The sequence below is a fragment of the Aptenodytes patagonicus genome, chromosome 12, assembly GCF_965638725.1.
Source record: "Aptenodytes patagonicus chromosome 12, bAptPat1.pri.cur, whole genome shotgun sequence".
NCBI lineage: Eukaryota > Metazoa > Chordata > Aves > Sphenisciformes > Spheniscidae > Aptenodytes > Aptenodytes patagonicus.
This window is the reverse complement of record NC_134960.1, coordinates 21,608,773-21,626,884: the sequence shown is the minus strand read 5'-3', so window position 1 is coordinate 21,626,884 and position 18,112 is coordinate 21,608,773. Positions and strand designations below refer to the sequence as shown.

General features: G+C 61.8%; 2 protein-coding genes across 2 annotated transcripts; one reads left to right on the top strand and one right to left on the bottom strand.

Moving 5' to 3' along the window:
* The first annotated feature begins 791 nt into the window (after nucleotides 1-791).
* On the top strand, nucleotides 792-11,026 carry RELL2 (RELT like 2). Its single transcript, XM_076349735.1, has 6 exons — nucleotides 792-1,170; nucleotides 1,904-2,117; nucleotides 3,805-3,870; nucleotides 3,948-4,014; nucleotides 4,337-4,525; nucleotides 8,684-11,026. The coding sequence occupies exons 2-6, from the start codon at nucleotides 1,910-1,912 to the stop codon at nucleotides 9,306-9,308; spliced, it is 1,155 nt and encodes a 384-aa protein (XP_076205850.1). The 5' UTR covers nucleotides 792-1,170; nucleotides 1,904-1,909; the 3' UTR covers nucleotides 9,309-11,026.
* A 1,206-nt stretch (nucleotides 11,027-12,232) lies between these two features.
* FCHSD1 (FCH and double SH3 domains 1) lies at nucleotides 12,233-18,011 on the bottom strand. Its single transcript, XM_076349734.1, has 19 exons — nucleotides 17,979-18,011; nucleotides 17,566-17,663; nucleotides 17,253-17,298; nucleotides 16,308-16,381; nucleotides 15,913-16,057; nucleotides 15,699-15,835; nucleotides 15,561-15,624; nucleotides 15,325-15,453; nucleotides 15,004-15,126; nucleotides 14,827-14,922; nucleotides 14,636-14,743; nucleotides 14,426-14,530; nucleotides 13,972-14,202; nucleotides 13,807-13,890; nucleotides 13,538-13,694; nucleotides 13,202-13,407; nucleotides 12,983-13,079; nucleotides 12,840-12,907; nucleotides 12,233-12,685 (listed from the first exon to the last, which is right to left on the bottom strand). The coding sequence occupies exons 1-19, from the start codon at nucleotides 17,997-17,999 to the stop codon at nucleotides 12,620-12,622; spliced, it is 2,055 nt and encodes a 684-aa protein (XP_076205849.1). The 5' UTR covers nucleotides 18,000-18,011; the 3' UTR covers nucleotides 12,233-12,619.
* Between the last annotated feature and the right edge of the window lie 101 nt (nucleotides 18,012-18,112).

Here is an 18,112-nt window from a genome sequence, read left to right as displayed (position 1 = left end):
ATCAATGCATGGCAGGAGCAGTAAGTCTTGCTGCCTGTGGTCTTTTCTTGCCATAGCTGGTCCATCTTAGGGCCTGTGTCCCTGCCAGGACAGCAGACAGATGGGTGGCACCTATGATGGAGTGACCTCCTGAAGTCACAGCGATGGAGGAGGCTCCTGGGCTCCTGAGAGTTGACTCTTGGTCACTTGTGGAGAGGGACAGGAGCCCTCATCATCACAGAGTTGAGATCCTGGAGGAGTTGCAGGTTGCCTTATGGCAACATGGAGTGTGGTGGGATAATTCCCACAAATGAATATTTATATAGATAGACACTTAGTTCACAGAGATGGGGTGGGAGGGATTTCAAGGGTTGCCTGTGCTTCTCAAGGTCTGAGCGGAGGACTGGCAGGTGGGCGAAGGACGGAGAGGAGCAAGCCTAATTTGCAGTAGCAAACGAGATTTGGGTGAAGCCTCCCAGAGTGAGGATAATGTGGTGGAGATGGAGAAGGAGGTCGTGGGACCGCCATGGCTGGAGATTTTGAACGGCTTATCCATCCCTTTTTCAGGCAGGAGGGAGAGGCAGTTGGCCTGGGGCAGGGTCTGCAGGGTCTCCTGGGGTGCCTTTTCCACCGTCTCCGTGGTGCTGTGATCACGGTGCCCGTGTCTGCACCCCTCTCCCCCACATGCGCTGGTGTGGGAATGGTCCTGGACTTGCTGAGACCCACTTCCACCCCTCTGCCCTCCCATCGCCACGGTTCAGTGCTCTAAAAATCGCCGAGAGCTTCGGAAAGGAGGGTGCCAGTGGAAATCAGGGCTGGCTTGCATGTGGGCGAGGTTATTCGCCCCGGGGCAGGCAGCAGCTTGCCAGCGCTGGCTTCTCTGAGCGGCACTCCTGCTTGCTCCCCGCTGCAGCTGCCGGCGTTTCCCTGAGCCTCTCTCTGCACCTTCATCTGCTGAAACTGCTTCGGAGAGATTTTTCCGGGATCGGGACAGGCGGGTGCTCTCGCTGGCAGATAGCGGCAGGCTGCCGCGGCAGCCAGAAGCAGCTTGGCTCCTTCCCGAGGAAGGAAGGCAGCCGGGAGCCGGGGGGCCGGAGGATGCTCTCCGCGGTCCCCAGCCGCGGGGATGCGGGGTTGCTAGGAGGCAGGTGAAGGTGAAGAGGAGAGCGCTGCGAAGGACCGCAGGCCCAGGTACCGCCACAGCGGGGATGGGGGACAGCTGGGGGAGACGCTGCCTGCACCGGAAAGCAGAGCCGGCGAGCAGGCGGCCGAGCTCTGAGCCCCTGGGAAGGGAGACAGGAAAGCCCAGGGGAGCCAGGGCGGAGGGAGTGAGCTCGGTTCTGCGGGCGGACGATGCGGGAGCTGCCGGCCGGCTCGGCCCTCCGCCAGCCTGGCTGCCGCGGCTCCCTGCCTGCCCTGCCTTTGCCTTTGCCGGCGGAGGCCCTCGGCCGTGAGTAGTGAGGGATGCAGGGGGAGTGGGCTGGCACAGCGCGGTGAGGATGCTCATCCCCCCATAAGGGCGAGCGGGGTGATGCTGCCCGCTGCAGAGCCTGGAGGAGGCCGGGGGACCGGTGCCCTTGGGAAGCCGCCTGCAAGGGACGGGGGAGTGCCGCAGCCCGGGGCCGGGCGGGCCTGCGGGGATGCTGCCGCTGCCGCCGCTGCCCTTGGGATGCCTCTTGCCGGGTGCGTGTGGGGTGGCAGTGTCCTTGGGAGACTGTGCTAAGCTGCCTCCAGCCTGCCTTCTCCTCCACAGGGCGCCTGCCAAGATGGACCTGGCGGGGGGAGAGATGAGCCCTTGGCAGCCCACCCCGAGCTGGGAGCTGGCCCAAGGCAGATGGGAGGAAGAGGAGGAGGAGGATGGGCATGGGGAACCTGGCAGGGGGTGAGGACCGGGGTCTCTGATCCGCCTTCCCCCTTCTCCTAGATCCGCATGTCAGACCAGAACAGCACCGACCATGGGGAGTCAGACCCCCAGCACAGTCTGTCTATGGTCTTCCTCCTCGTCCTTGTCTTCTTTGTCATGGGGCTGGTGGGTTTCCTGATCTGCCATGTCCTGAAGAAGAAGGGTTACCGGTGCCGGACTTTCCGGGACGAGCTCGACCCAGATAACAAAGATGTGCTGGCGGAGCTCCAGGCCAGTGAGTGCAGGGGTGATGGGGGCTCGGGCGCTGCCTTTCGCCCGGCGTGGACTGATGGTCCTTAAACACGCTTCTGGGACGCGGGCTGGGGATGGGAGGGTTACCCATCACCTGCCGCTGGGTTGGGAAAAAGGGATTGGGTGGCGAGAGCAGCACGGCGTTCCCTGGGGATGGGGAGCGTGCGGCCCGGAGAGCCCTCTGATCTGCCGGCTCCGCAGGCTGGCGAAGGCTGGTGGTGCCAGGGAGGTGGGAGCCAGCGACTGGCCCTTCCCAAAGTGGCGTTATCACCAAAAGATAATTCTGATCAACAGCCAGGACCTGCTGTAATCCCCAGCACCTGAATTATAACCCATGTCTCCTACAAGGAAAGCATCCCCAGCCAGGGGGATGTCCCTCTGCCACTTTGGCGTTAGGAGGTCCGGCATGGGGCCAGCATGGTGTTTGCTCTCAGTCACGTGCTCTTCTAGTCCCTGTTGTGCTCATGCAGGCCAGAGGAATAGTGATGTTTCCTTGGGATCTCTGCCCCATGCAGGAAGGGGACCTTTAGGAGTTTATCCATTGTTTCAGGCCATCGTAAGCGGCTCTTGGTTAGTAGGATTGGGAAGTCACTGCAGCATCGAGTGTGGGTGCAAGCCAGAGCTCAGTCCAAGCGAGCTCTGTCATTTAGTGTTTTATGAGTCTCTGCTGAAATGAAGAAGACATGTTCCTCCAGCTTCTTCCTTGCCTGAAAACAGCCAAATGATGCTACATAACTCTGGCTCCTCTATACCATCGGCAGTGCTCAGGAGGGTCAAGACCTCCCGCTGCCACTTCTCGTGCATGGGAGGGAAACGTGGCTCTCTCAGCTTGCCCATGGATGCAGCGGGAGCTTCCAGGCATCCTTGGATATGCTCCTCTGGCTTCAGTGACTTGGCTGCACATGACATGGAGACAGTGTCTGAACCTTCCAGGATTGGCTTTGCCCACTGGAGTTGCCACAGCCCAGGGAAACAACTCTGTGGGCTTCCAGGAGCGCAGCGGCAGCCCCTGACCATGCTCTTTGAGGCAGCTGCCTACCAGACCACAACTCTGACCTGCTCACAGGCACATATAACACTGCAGACTGGGCTGAAGCTCCAGCCAGCCAAGCCTCTTGCCTCCAACCGTGGCCAGAAGCAGGTTGCAATGAATCCTGGGGATGAATACCACAACGGAGCAGACACTGAGCCAAGTTTCCCCAGCATACTGTTTTAAGCTTCTGACAGCGTGTAGCTCTGGGGCTTTCTCCATCAGAGATTGTTTCTCCGTATTTAACAGGCCCCAGTGGGTTTCTTTTCTGTGAACTTGTCCCGTTTACCCTTGGAGACTTTCAGCACCCACAGCATCCTCACCCAGGGGCTCCAGGGCTGGACTGTCCCCACGAGGAGCCTTCGCTTTCAACTTATTTGGAACCTGCTTCCCACTTGTTTCACGCGATGCTCCCCAGTTCTGAAGGAGCAACACAACCCCCCTCTCCCTGCACACACGGCAGCTGTTTTAGCCATTTCTTTTCCAGGGTGAGGGAACTGGTGTTCCCCAGGGGCTTCCCGGCGTGATGGGGGATGCAAAGCTTCTCCGACCTCTTTGTCGACGGTGGCTGCTCCTGGGGAGGGACTGGCGAGCTGAGCGTCCGAATCCCAGCCCTCAGTGCCACGTTTTCTCTTTTCAGATGAAGAGGAGGAGCTGAACGAGGACACTGTGGAGAAGATTGTGAGATGCATCATCCAAAATGAAGGTGAGCATTTCCTAGGGCTGGCCCGGAGACTTGCTGACTGCTTTGGCTGACACATTCCCTTTTCCCCCTCTCTTTAGCAAATGCGGAGGCCCTCAAGGAGATGCTGGGGGACAATGAAGGGGACATCCCAGTGCCAGTGCCCAGGTGAGGGAAGCCTATACCAGCTCGTGGCTCTTGCAGAGTAAGGAAGAAGCAGCCTTTGGGTATCGCCTTGGTCTGCAGACTCTGCAGCCAGCCCCTTTCCAGCTTGTTATAAAGCATCTTCCCAACAAGAAGTCCTGCTCTCCCAAGGGTTGCGACGAGTGCTTCACCCCACTGTCAAGGGGAATAGCCCTTCTCATTCCTGTCCTCGCAGGAGGTCCCCTCCAGAGCTCCTGCTTCTCAGGGCTTGCCGCAGTGAGGCTGCACCAAGGTTGGGAAGACTCCTCCAGATAACACGGCCTGTCATGTCCTTCTCCTGTTGCAGCCTTTGTCCTCACCGTAACAGCCAGGACGGGGGCCCACCACATCACCACACAGTGCATCTGGGCTCCACGCAGGCCCCCTGCATCCACTGCAGCAAGAGGAAGAGGCACCCACTGCATCGGCAAGGACGGTCCAAGGATGGCAAAGGCAGGATGCATCCCGGAGAGACCACCGTCTTTTCAGTGGGCAGGTACTTAAATGAGCTTTGCCAGACATGGCCCATCTGCTCTGATGGACCAAGCGTTGTGGAGAGTCTTCTCAGTTCCCCTATTCCCTTCCCCTTCCCCACTTGCTCCGCTCCAGACACCCTCTTGCTCTTCCCCTTTAGATGCCCCAGTAGTAGCTCTGCAGCCAGGAGTCCCGAGGACCCAGGTGCCTCCTGCACCTGGAAATGCCTGTGGTATGTGGCAGGCCATGACGCACCGGTGGCTTCCCTCCTCCTTCTCCGGGAAGGTGACTCAAGCCTGGCTTGTCCTGCTGACTCAGTGCTGGGCAGAGGCCCAAATCCACGTCCTTTCAAAGCCTGCTATCCCAGCTACGTGCGAGCAGGGCTCTTGCTGCCCAACAGGGCCAGTGACCCCCGTTTTAGCGATCTCATTAGGAAGGGGAGGAGGTGACAGCAGGTCCCAGGTGCAAGTCACCGGCCACCACCTTCAGAATGAAAGAGTAGCTACACTCCTCCAGGTCGTTGCCTCCAATGATGACTGTAATTAGATGCCACGGGAGGAATATAAGAATAGGGGAGTGTACCCGATACTTCCCACAAATACTCTTCCAGTCCCCACCTGGTCTCACCTCAAGGGACTTCCTGAGCTGTCTGTGGTCTCTGTGTAGTCAATAACCTTTAGTACAATCTGCAGGCTTGCCCAGGTTGCCCCATTCCCCAGCAGAAAGCATGCACAAGACCTTTAGCAAGGTCTTCCAGGGCTCAGCTCCATACCACCACGGTGACCGGGGCAGGGTGACAAGCAACTGCTGGTCCCTGGATGGCCACCCCAGCAAGACACAAAGCTCTGCTGCGCTCAGATCCTGCAGCAGGTCTTCATTCAGGGCCTAAGCCTTGATGAAGCTCCATGTTGTGGTCCAGAGAGACAGTCCTTTCATGGTGATGTTGAGCCAGACTGGGCATCAGGGGGTGTGGGTTTTTCCACCATCACAGCTAGGACTCTCAGTAGGGAGGTGAACTGGGGGCTTTATGGGGAGCTGGTAGAGGGGAGAGACGTGCCAGACCTCCCCCTGCTGACCTCCAGATAAGATCACACCTTCTGGAGACTGACAGCTTCTGGCTTCCTCTTTGCCCGTTGCTTGTCAGCTGTCCTTGGTTTAAAGGGTGGTGTTTGGTAAGCCAGATCTCTGCACAATTGCATATTCATGGCTAATCTCATTCCCTGGCTGCTTCCCAGCTCCATCCACTCCTCTGTGTCCTTCGTCCATGCTCTTCTCAGTCTCCTCTCACTCACCTCTGAGTGCTGGAGAAGGCGGTCTTCTTTCCTAAAGGCACTTTCCCTCAACTCTTGGTTTCCTCTCTTTATACTTAATATCCCGTGTCACATCAGCCTTCTCCACGGGACAGTCATTACATTTCTCCAAGGTTATATTTTAAAAGTTTCCGCTTCCTGAATCTCCTTGGTGTGAGGTCCAACTGCTAAGGGGCCTATGTGCCCACGAGGTACAAAACTACCTCCAAATTTTGGTTCTCATTTCCAAGCTGGCCCCTTTGCTCTTTCAGATCCTGGATGACTTTTCTGGCACTGCCCTTGCTGTGTCTTATTTACTGTGAATATCCTCATTGTGCAAAGTACCTTGATTCATCACTGATCCTACATACAAAATCTCCTTTAACCCAGCTCTTCTGTTGCAATCCTCAGGCCTTGTTCCTCTCTTTTTTTTTTTGCTGTTGCTTTTGTTTTGGACGCAGTGGTTGAGAGTCCATCCCCCTTCCCTATTACCTACAGCTCATTGACTGAGTCTGGTCCCCAGCTGGTAGGCACAGGCTCATTGCTAAAGGAGTGGAAAGGAGTGAGATTAGTGGAGGTCCACCAAGATCATCAGGGGCTGGAGCACATGGCATGTGAGGAGCTGCTGAGGGAATGGGGTTTGTTTAGCCTGGAGAAGTCTAAGGGGGGGATCTAATTGCTCTCTAAAACTACTCTAAGGGGTGGGCGGAGTTTAAATGAAGATGGAGCTAGACTCTTCTCAGAGGTGCACAGGGCAATGGCCACAAGCTGCAACAAGAGAAATCCGAATAAGGCTTAAGGAAAAACTATCACCCTGAGAACAGTGCAGCCCTGGGACAGGACCCAGGGGAGTGGAGGGATCTCCATCCTTGGAGATTTCCAAAACCTGACTGGGCGGGGTCCTGGGCAACCTCATTGGCAGTGGGAGGTGGCCCGGTTTCGAGCAGAGGGTTGGACTGGAGACCTACCAAGGGCTTTTCCCACCTAAATTATTTTATACTTCTGAAGTAATCAGGGTTATATGATCTGTACTCTCATATTATTGAATGATTTACCATCCATCTTAGGGCTTTCCCTAAACCAGTTGTCAGTGGCAGAGCTTGTCCACCAAAGCATCTGCATCTGACCCTCCATCCTTAGCCCGATCAGCTGCAGCCTGTCGCATCCTATTGAATCAAATGCCTTAGCGATGCCGACTAGGCAGACAGCCGACGCTCTCCTGCCTTTCCCCTCCCGATCCAGAGTTTGGTTACGTTACCTCTTGTGCCCCCTCCAGTCCGAACCCTGCCTGCTCCTTTGAGTCCGTTCCCGGCTCTTCCAGGCTGACATTGCTCAATAGCATTACCAAGAAATGATCCTGCCACTTGTACCTCCTCCTTGTCCCTCTTTGGGACTGGAATGTTCTCTGGTCTTCCCGAATCGCAGTGCTGGTGCCATGTCTCCAAATATCTGGATAGACCTGTAAGGTCACATTTGCCGCTGCTTGGCCTGACCCGAGCAGTCCTGCGGGTACCTCGTCCAGAGCTGGAGCACTTCTCTTCTTGGCTCTTCCAGTCATGAGCAGCACTTCTGACTGCAGTGCTGAGGGGTCTGTACTGTCCACAGACAGCGGCCCAATCCTCAGTCTGACGGCAGACTCCTTCGTCTCTGGCTTCTCATCTGGGATCTGTTCTTATCTCTTGGACCTTTCTTCTCAGCTTCTTCCTTCAGGATGGCCGTACTGCCATTTGCTTGACCTTTGGGTCTTGTTCTTCTTTCAACCCCAGCAGTGCTTGAACTTTGCTGCTGAAATTGCAGCTGAACCTCAGCAGAGCCAGGGCCATCTGCAGCTTCTTTGTCTTGTGACTCAAGCGCAGGGAGAGCGGTGGCTGGGTGAGTCATGGGCTGCATGAAGTCTCTGTGGTGGGATCTGCGTTCTTTGGCTGGTGGACACCAGCTCACTGTGGAAGAGATTTCCCGTCTGCTGGTCCAGCAGTGGCTTGCATTGCTTACAAAGAGGAATCACAGCGTTAGTCACAACCACTTCACTTGCAATTCAGACTTTTAGGTTTTGCCTATGCGTTACCCCTCACAAATCCCAAAGTTATGGTAGAACCCTAACTTCTCTCTTATCCCCAGGTGCGTTATTGCATCCCCTCTGATTATAGATGCACCCTTTGTGGGTGTCAGACCAACTTCTGCAGTTGTTCTCCTGCCTACCCTGGAGCTCTGAGCTGTTACCTGGTACATGGTGGAGCCTTGGTGAACCACCTAGGTACCATCCATCACTCCAGGGGATGGTGCACAAGGTGCTCTGGCAGATTTTAGCCAAACAGCTCCTCCTGGCTTTTGGCCCCTGTACCCAAATATAGCTCGCCCTACCAAAACCCTGTCCCTGCCTTCACTTAGGGTGCACTGCCTGCCAAAAACTCTGGCTCCTGTTCCCCTGATGGCGGTTGGTCACTGGGCACAACATCCACATGGCTCTGCACGGCCTTCCCTTCCACGCCAGGCTCAGACCGTCTGCATTTCACCTGAATCAACACCTGAATTTCTGTGCAAGCTCCTGTTCGTCCAGGTTGCATCTTGGAGCATTTCTAAGAGCTGTGACCTATCTTGCTGCATGGAGGACAGGCTGGCAGGGTCTGCACCAGCCAACATCTGGATTGACTTTTTCATCCTCTTTCTGTTTGTTTTTCCAAAAATGAAGGGAAAAATGGGGTTAAGTCAGTGAGGGCATGGCTAGAGTGGGGTCAGTGGTATTGAATGGGTCTGAAATGTTGGAGATCAGCACCAGTCCATGACAAAGAGAGGAGAACAGAGGCTGGAGGTGCAGGCAGTACAATGCAAGCTGGAAATACAACTGGGAGAGAGGAGGGAAGGGATTTTGACCCATCCTGCCCCCATTCCAGGTTTCGTGTCACACACATTGGGAAGAAACCCACTTTCCACGAGCAGCAGGACGGTCCCGTGCCCGATGGCAGCCGGGAGCCAAGCACGGAGGAGCTGGAGCACAGCAGCGACCGGCTCCAGCGGGAGCGGGCTCACAATGGGACTGTCCCCGCGGGTGGCCTGCAGAATGGAGCCGTCCAGAAGGGTGCCCAGAGCAGCAAGGGTGGGGAGCAGAGCCGGTCCAGCACCCCAGCCCCGAACACACCAGCCAGCTCCGGCACTCGCGACAGCAGGCGGGCGGGCAAGGGGTCCGGTGTGGCAGGCTCGCTACGGGATGCTGGCACTGCTCCCGGGAGCGTGAGCCGCCAGAGGAAGCTCCTGAGCCATCAGGTGCTGGGAGGGTCAAGTCCCAGCATCCCGGGAGAGCTGGTGCAGGAAGGAGCCAGCATCTGCCTGGAGGAGACTGGACTGGGGTCGGCAGATGAAGTGTCGGATATTCACGGGAGCCTGAGTCTGCACGAACAGGCTGATGAGTTGGGAAGAGACGACAGCAGCAGAAAACAGCCTGGAGCAGAGGAGATGGGGCAGCAGGTAGGTTCCTCCTCTTCCTTGTCCCTGTGTGGTCCCCTGGGATGCAGGGTTTGAAGGGTTGTGGCACAGCACTCCAAGCCCTGCTGCCGACAAGATCAACCAGCCCAAGCGCGGTGGCGTGAGCTGTGCAGCAGGGACAGGCGAGCTGAGGCTTGCGCCAGGCTGACTGTGGTGTGGGACCTGCCCTGTCCTGCTCACCCTGTTTCTGCTTACCTTTTTTGATTGCATTTTCCCACCTGTTTTCTGATGTCTGGGGCATGCAGAGTCACTGTGACAGTTCCCACCTTGCTGGTACCCATGCTGCAGGGGAAAAGGCAGGTCACTGGTTGACTTGCATGGGGGATGCTGCAGACCCACTGCCAGCTGCCCCTTGGGCAAAGGATGCATTTTCCTTTGTGGTTGCGCTCTTTGGGGACATCCATTGGGATCACTTTTTCTTGACCTGGGGGAGGGAGCTCTGCCGCTGCCCATAGCTTGGTCTCTCCAAAACTGTAGCCTCACTGCAGTGCTGGGGCTTAACATGGGGCTTAGCAATGTACCGGCAGGCACAGGTGTCTCCAGGAGCCTTTCTTGCCTTGAAGTCTAGGAAATGGTGAAGCCAACTGGTCATTTCTTGGTTGTTCTTCCCTGCTCCAGAGGGGGTGATGCTGGCTGTGCTCAGAGAGGAGGACAGCCTACCCTGGCTGGAGCTCCCAGTACCCAACCTTCCCACCCGAACACCTTGCTGGAGGTGCTAGAGAGCTCCAGGGCAGCACTGGCGAGGACACCATTTGCTTGGCCATCAACGACCCCTGATTTGGGGGATTTGCTCCCTGCCACTGCCTCTGGGCTGTTACCACTGAGCAAATGATGCTGTTGGTGGTGGTAGCAGACACCCAACGTGTTCACTCACTCACGTGCTCACCCGTGGATCTGCAGTTGGGGAAAGACGATTTTCATGGAAGGGGGCTGGGGGAAGGCACCTGGTGCGATGTCACCCCACCAGGGCTGCCTGCGTCGAGCAGCCCCAAGAGCTGGCCTTGGCTCACCCCACAAAACCAGCACTGGGGCACATGTGGCAAAGCCCTTGGAAGAAAAAGGAAGCGAACCGTCTGGGGAAAAATCTCAGCGTGCTTCAAAGCCAGGGACATTCCCTGGGGCTGGCTCTGCTGGAGCTCCACGGGCCGGGCATGGCACGTGCCAGAAGCCCTTGGCAGGGCGGTGGGATGGGGCAGGACTGGGTCAGTGTGGGAGAGCCCGGGGAAGGGTGCCTAGCTGAGCGTAGGCTAAGGAAAAAGCAGGAACCCGCTGTGTTTATTGTTTCCCTCTTTGCTTTCTGGTGGCTTGGCTGGACGGTTTGAGCTGTTTCGTGGAGAAGGGCAGCCCATGGCAGCCACGCAGGACAGAGCTGATGGGCTGTAGCCCTTCTCCAGAGACCTGGAGAGGTGGCGACAGGTCCTCCTTCCTCCCATGGCCCACTACGCCTTGGGCAATGGCTGTGGTCCCTCTAACTGGGGAAGCAGTTACGTGCAGGGCAAGCCCAGGGACATGGTGATTTTCCCCCTTTTCATCTGTCCTCTCTGTGGTGTCAGGCTCTTGCCTTGCACCCTGCACCAGGCTTTGGCATGCTCCACGACACGGGGTCCCAGGAGAATGGTGATGGGACCTCACTGGGACGTTTGTCACCAAGCCCTGGCACCATTCGGATACTCCCTCATCCCCTAGGTCCCAGCCAGGGCCACCATGAGGGTCGTTAGCTGCTGCTCAACATGTCCTGCAGGTGATGAGGAAGGGCAGAGAGGTGCTGCTCAGGCTGTAGTCAGCTCCTGGAGCCTCGGCGGGCTTCTGCCCACTAGCCCATGGGTCACTGCTGTGGCCAATGGAGACCCGGCCCCCCACCCCAGCACCCCATTCCCATGGGAGCGCTGACATCCACATCTCTCCTCCATCCCCCAGGGGCCCAGAACCGCAGTGCAGGACCGAGGAGCAACCGTGTGACGTGAGTGCTCATCCCCAGCCCCTGGGGCAATGTCCGGGGTGGGGTGGGAAGGCACTGGCAGTGTCCCTGCCCTGGTGGGTCACAGCCTGGTGACGGAGACAGGGTGAACCCCTTCTCCAGGAGGGTCGGTTCCCAATGCATCGGATCTTGCACGGGCAGGTCCTCTTGCCCACATGCCCAGCCACAGGCAGTGATGCCAGTGGGCAGCCGTGCCAGCTCCGGGCAGACACGGGGCCAGGACAGCCTGGTCACGGCTGGCAGGTGATGCCACAACCATGGGGGCGAGCCCCATCCTGCCCCTCTCCCCACAGCTCCTCTCCGCTCCCGGCTGGAGCATGGACAGGAGGCGCACGGCCCCCGGCCCCCATGCTGGGCTGGGGGCTCTGCTGTGGGGGGGACCGCGGGGCAGCCGGCCCCAGGTGAGCAGCTACGCGCTTGGCATGGCCGGAGCGACGCGCCGACGTTACAACCACACTCGGCGCCAGACCTCATCCCATTGGCAATAGGTACCCGACTCCCACCCACCGCACCTGCCCTGGAGACCCCTCCCTGGGGGACCCTCGGGCCTGACAGGGGCAGGACAGCACCCAGTCCCTGCTGCCCACCCAGTCCCCGCAGCCCCCAGCGCTGGGGGAAGGATGCATCAGAGGGGGCTGCAGTGAGGGGCAGGAATGGAGGCAGCGGTTCGAGGCCCCCCAGGGCTGGGGGCAGCACCCCCTCACCCACCCGGCACGTTCACCACAGAGCACAGCCCCCCGGGCACCCCTGCCACGCAGAGCGGTCATGGGCACAAATCCTGCACCGGCGAGGGACCCTGCAGGTCCCCAGGAGATGCTGGCGAAGAGAGGAGGCTCCAGCCCCGTCCTGGCACAGGAGGGGCCGGAGCCCGGCCCTGGAGGCAGGATTGCACCCCGGCTGGGCCAGTGGGCAGCCTCGGTGCCCGCAGCGAGCTTTGGTGTGTAACCGCACTGTACATAGACAAGCTAAAACCATTAAAGCTGCTGAACCCCTTGGCAGAGTCAAGTGGCTTTATTGGGGCACAGCCCCCACCTGCCCATGGGGAGAGGCCTGGGGAGCAGGCAGGGCCCTGGGGCTGAGCCCCCCGGGGAACCAGGGCTGCACCGGGGGCGCACGGGCGATGCCAGGCAGAAGGCTGGGGGAGATGGGGCACAGCCATGGTGCTGAGCACCCCGATAAAGGGGCTGCCAGGATGCCCCGTGCTCTATAGGAATGCAAGCAGCGCTGGGCAGGATGCAACCCCTGGAGAGACCAGCTCGGGGTGCGGGGCAGCGCCAACCCCTGCTGCCGGGACAGCAGCCCATGGGGGTGATGGTTCGCTTGGGCGAAGCTTTTTGGGGAGTGGGGAGGGACAAGGGCACCCACAGGGTCAGCTGAAGTGCAGCTCAGGGTCGGGCTCGGGAGCTCTGCAGGGTGGTGGAGGGGGCGCGCGGAGCTGTGGGGAGAGGAGAGGAGATGCTGTGCCGACACGCCGAGGCCGCTCACCCACCCTCCAGACCCCCCCAAAGCACACGAGTGGCACCGTCCCCCGTTACGGGAGGGCTGGGGACAGGTTTGGAGGGGCACAGCATCGCTGTGATGGGGCTTACCGGCCGGAGGCGGGTGGCTGGCAGGTCCGGAGACCTCTGCCCGCTGCCCGTGCCATCCTGCCTGCAACCTGGAAGGGCCTGGCAGCTCAGCTCAGCTCTCCGCATGTCCCCCCAGCCCCTTTCCCAGCCCTCCCGGCACTCACCTCCCAGCGGCGTTTCGGGAGAGGGGCTGGGGGCCAGGCTGGTCCCAGGCACAAGGCTGGGAGGGGAGAAGGGCGGTGGGGACGGTGATGGCAGCTCCTGCGAAGACAGAGCCAAGAAGGGTAGGAACAGCGGGGAGGGCATCCACCCACCAGCAGCCATGGCACAAGATGGGGAGCTGCCCCACACCGAGGGGACGTGGCGACCCTCCCGCCACCGACCTGCCCGGCTGCTCCCTGGCCGCCGGTGAGCTCCTCCACCACCAGGGAGGGGAAGACACCGATGCGGCCGTCAAAGTCGCCCGTCCAGAAGCCATCATCCACCTCACCAGGGGCACGGGGCAGCACCCGGATGATGGCCCCCTCAGGGAAGCTCAGCTCCTCGGGGCTCTGCCCCTCGTAGTCGTACAGGGCTCGCACCAGCCAGGCTGCAGGGAGGATGGGGTGGGGGGCTTAGTACCCCTGGTGCCGCTGCCGCTGCAGGGGCTCAGCTTCCCCTGGGCACCAGCCCTGCACATCTATTCCCTTCCCCAGGGAAGGTGACACCCTGGCACCCACCTCCGGGCTCCAGCACCAGCTCCGCAGCCATGATGCTGGAGAGCTGGCGGTGCAGGGCAGAGGGTTCTGGGGGGCCAGCCCCGGCCCCTGGCTCACCGCCCAGGGACAGCAGGTACTTTTCAGGGACGTAACCGACCTGGCCCGCCTTGTTCCGAGCCTGAAGGGGCAGAAACTGCATGGCCGTCCCAGCCTCCAGGGCGGGGACAGCTCTGGGGACCTCCGAAATGTGTCCCCCCCCAGCCTGGAGGGGGGACTCAGCCCGCTCCCACCTTCACCCACTCCTCCGCGTCACCGTCCTCGATGACCTCCAGCTCCTCGCCCTGGGTGATGGACAGCTCGTCCGTCTGGCAGCCCTGCAGGGGACAAAGTGCCAGGGAGGCTGGGGGTGCCAGCCCCAGGCAGGCGGGGCGAGGGGCAGGCAGCCGTGGCTGTACCTGGTACCTGAAGATCACCCGGCAGGTGTAGGGGTAGGTGCGGGCAGTGGGGCCGGGCTCGTCGTCCTCATCCGGCTCATCACTGTCCTCGTAGTCGTCGAACTCGGCTGGATCCAGCCCTGCGGGCGCCTGCTTGCCTGCCGCCACCATGGTCCCCGCCAGCCAAGCGTCCACGTCCAGCCCTGCTGCCCGCAGCAGCGCCAGCCGTGCCTCTGCCTTCACCTGGCTGACCTGGGGGAGCCAAGGGGGGACATTGTCAAGGCCTAAGGGGACACCTATGGGGTGGGGGGGACAGCCCAGCCAGCCCCATTGCCCCTGGTCCCCAGTGTGGTTGCCACAGCGGCAGAGCATCCCCAGCGTCACATCCCCAGCCACGCCTCCCCATCCCTGCGACCCCCACCCTGGGGGTGACAGACCTTGAGGCCACCCCGAGCCTCCTGCCTGGGGGACCCACCTCTGCCTTCCGGAGGTTTTCCCTTGCTTCTTCCATCCGCCGCTCCACGGTGGCCACCTCTGCCTCTGGGACCTGCTGCCGCCTGGCCTCCAGCCACTGCAGCACCTGGGTGGGCACCCGCAGGTCAGCGGGGTGGTGGGAGCTGGGTGGGGTGCAGGGGAAGCCCCTCCTTGAGCTCCCCCATGCTCCGTGGGGAAGGACAGCACCCACCTCCTCACTGTGCACCTTGTTTTTGTGGTCCCGAGCCACCCGCGTGGCCCATCGCCGTGCCTCCTTCTCCAGGCTGGCCCCGTCGTCCCCCGGTGGCAGCAGGCACACCTGGGTGAGGACAAGGTGGCTAAGAAGGGGCTGGCTGTGCGGACCACCCCCCCCCGCCACTGTAATGTCCCCCCCCCACCTACCTCTTCCACCCCAGCAAGCTGGAAGCGCTGCTCGGGGGCCAGGGCAAAGGCGGGGTGGTCCTGCAGGAAGAGGAGGAGGTCCTGCTCCCGGCACACCTGCAGCAGGGGAGCAGCGTGGGACCGGGGGGCTCGTCCGTCCCCTCCTGCCCCCCCTGCTCCCAGGACAGGTTCCTTTACCTGCACGGACGCCTCCGCAACGTCCTCGAACCAGTCCCGCGTGGCCTGGCAGGTCTCCACCTCCGTCCGGCTGGCCGCTGACAAGTGCTCCCGCAGCCGCTCGTAGAGGTCACCATCCAGCGCCTGGGGGAAAGCGGGTGGGAAACCCCCCTGCCACTGCCAGCATCCCTCCGGGGAGCATCCCTGACCCCCCAGGGCAGCCAGCCCTGACCCCACACCAGCGGGACCCTCCCTGCTTCACCCCCTTGCAGTGGCACAGGGGAGATGCTTCTTGCGGGATCCCGGGGAGGGGACGCAGTGGGGGGTCCGGGCAGCTCCTACCTGCATGGCGGCGGGCAGCTCTACCCGCCGGTAATGCTCCAGGTGGGCGGTGGCAGACACCAGGGCGAAGCCGTACTCGTTCTGCACCCCTGCAAGCTGCCTCGAGTGCTCGGCCAACCGTGCCGAGAACTGTGGGGATGGGGAGAGTGGGGCTTGGTGACGGGGTGGGGGCCACCAACCTGTGTCTCCCCGCATCCCTGTGCTTGGGGACCCCGCCAGCCCCCCGCGCTGCTGACCTTGGCGCTGAGTTTTTGCAGGCTGGCCTTGGTGTGAAATATCCTCCGGTCACTCTTCCGGAGCCTGGGGAGGATAGAGGGGGGGACGTGTCCACCCTGCAGCCACGGCAGCCCCCCGCTGCCGTCCCCTCTGCTCACCGAGCCTCCACGTCGGCTGCCTTGTCCTTGGCCACCTCACTGCTCCGCTGGAGGTGGGTGAACTGCTTCTTCGCCTTGTCCAGCTCCTTCACCGTCTCCAGCAGCTCCGCCTGTGCCTTTTGCAGCTGCTCGATGCCCTGCAGGGAGCGTCAGCTTTTGGGGGGACAGCTGTCCCCACCGCCCGGGCACGGGGGACATGTCCTCGCCCCGGTACCTTCTTGAGCATCTGCTCCTTGGAGAGACGGGCGGTCCGGGCAGCCTCCGCGGCGAGGGTGCGGTAGCTCTCTGAGGCGGTGACACGGACCTGCCCAGCGTGTGCGGTCCCCTCGATGATGCCCTTCCAGACAGCGACCGCGTTCCTGTGGGTGTGGGGGTTAAGACAGGGCAGGGTACTCTCCTGCCTCCCTGCCAGCTTTTGGGGATGCCCGGCAGGACAGCCAGCACCCCCAGCCCCTGCGGTCTCCTTCGAGATGGGTACCACACCCCTGGGGACATCCCACCCAGGACTGCATCCCCGGGACACCTGAATCCTGGTTGGCATTAGGCATCTCCCAGCTGGGAGGGCCACGGACGGGTGCAGCCAGCCCCAGCCCCTTGTCCCCAGCCCACCTCGAGTCGCCAGCCTCGCCGCGGCCCCGTTGCCAGTCTCTCTTCATAAACTGGCTCGCCAGCCTCTGCAGCGCCTGTGGACAGACCCGTCACCACCAGCACTCCCCAACCCTACCAGGCACCCCAGCACCCCGCCGCCCCACTCCAGGGCTGAAACTGGGCTTCCCCACACCAGCTGCCCACCCCACGGGTGTCCCCAGAGCAGGGGACACACACACACCCCACAGTGGCTCGGTGTCAGCAGGGACCCCATTGCCCTCCCTGCAGGAAAACCTTTTTGTGGAGTAGCCACCACCACGAGATGACCCCCCCCGCTGCGGCTTTTGGGACAGAGGACTGGCAAGGGGACACCACTGAGGGACACCGGCTGCAGAGGCAGAGTAGAGGAGCCCCCAGCAAAGCCAAGCACAGCATGACCCCAACCCTGGGGGGGATGGTCCCCCCTCCAGCCTGGGGGGGGAAGAGGGAGCAGGGTGGCATGGTGCCTGGCTGCAGGAAGGGGGGATGCATCTCTGCTGCAGGGTGTCCCCAAGGGATGCTGCGGGGACATCTCACAGAGCAAAACCAGGCTCTGACATTTAAGAGCGGAGCCCTGTGATGATCCAGCAGACAGCAGAGCCGGGCGGTTTCCTCCCCTGGCAAGGTTTTCCCTCCGGGCCCCCAAAACACCCGAGGTTCAGGCCATGCTGTGCTCAGCAAAGCACCCCAGCGGGTGCTCTAATGTGGTCGGTCCCCCCCCGGCAGGCAAAATGCTGCGCCCATCCGCCACCGGCCTCCGTGGCTGGCACGGAGCAGCTAAGCCCCGCTTTGCTTGGATAATTTCCAACGCTGCCCGTCGCCTGCGTGGGGCCGTGCCCGGCGCCAGAATACCCCACGTAGGGAAGACGGGGCTCGGTGCTCAGGCCTCCCCAGGTATCGGTCCCAAAACCGGCGGCACCTCCTCACCTGCCCGTACTCCCTGTCAATGGCGGCCCTCTGCTTGCTGTAGGACCTGTGGGGAGAGGGCACGTGGGGCAGGCGAGGACCCACGCAGGGGGGCAGGGACGGGCCACCCCTGCCAGCAGTGCCCTGCCATCACCTCCCTGCCATCACCCCGCACCGGGATGTCCCCACGTGGCCACCCCGGCGGGTGATGGAGCCCACGACCTCGACGCGGCAGGCTCAAGGTGAGCCGTGCCTGGCAGGCTGGCCCCCGCCCCACACGTGGGATGAGCTGGCCGATCTCAGCTGGCGGGGGGGACACGCGTGGGGACCCTACCTGATGTCCTCCAGCAGCTCGGCGTCCCGCTGCTGCTTGCCCTGCAGGCCCGAGAGCTGCTCGAGGAGGTGGACCCGCACCTCCTGGGTGAGCTTCACCTGCGGGACGGCACCGCTCAGCGCCCGGCCGGGCCGGGATGCGGGGGGCGTGCGCTACCCCCGCCGGCCCCGGTACCGGTCCCCACCGCCCTCCCCCTCCCCGGGTGCCACTGCAGGTGCCGGTGGCCACCGCCCAGCCGCGGCCCCGCTTCCCCAGCACCGCTCCAGGTCCGCCAAGGGCGACTCCCGATCCTCGCTGCAGGAGCCTGCCCCGCTCCGCCGGCACCGATGGAGGACTCGGTCCCATTTCCCCGGTCCCGATCGCTGATCCCGCTGCCGGGATCCGCCCCGGTGCGCCCCCGGCCCCGCGCTCACCTTGCGCGGCGGCGGCTGCATGGCTGCCCTGCCGTCGGCACCGCCCCCGGTCCCCGGCCCCCGGTCCCCGGCCCTCGGTGCCCTCCGCCGCCGCCCCGCGTGTGCGGAGCCCGGAACTGCCGGGACCGGCCCCG

Coding starts and splice junctions, on each gene's coding strand:
- RELL2 (XM_076349735.1), top strand. CDS start 1,910: ATGTCAGACCAGAACAGCACCGACCATGGGGAGTCAGACCCCCAGCAC. Junction 2,118..3,804: donor GCTGGCGGAGCTCCAGGCCA/GTGAGTGCAGGG, acceptor TTCTCTTTTCAG/ATGAAGAGGAGGAGCTGAAC. Junction 3,871..3,947: donor ATGCATCATCCAAAATGAAG/GTGAGCATTTCC, acceptor CCCTCTCTTTAG/CAAATGCGGAGGCCCTCAAG.
- FCHSD1 (XM_076349734.1), bottom strand. CDS start 17,999: ATGCAGCCGCCGCCGCGCAAG. Junction 17,664..17,978: donor TGCAGCCGCCGCCGCGCAAG/GTGAGCGCGGGG, acceptor GCCGTCCCGCAG/GTGAAGCTCACCCAGGAGGT. Junction 17,299..17,565: donor GAGCTGCTGGAGGACATCAG/GTAGGGTCCCCA, acceptor CTCTCCCCACAG/GTCCTACAGCAAGCAGAGGG.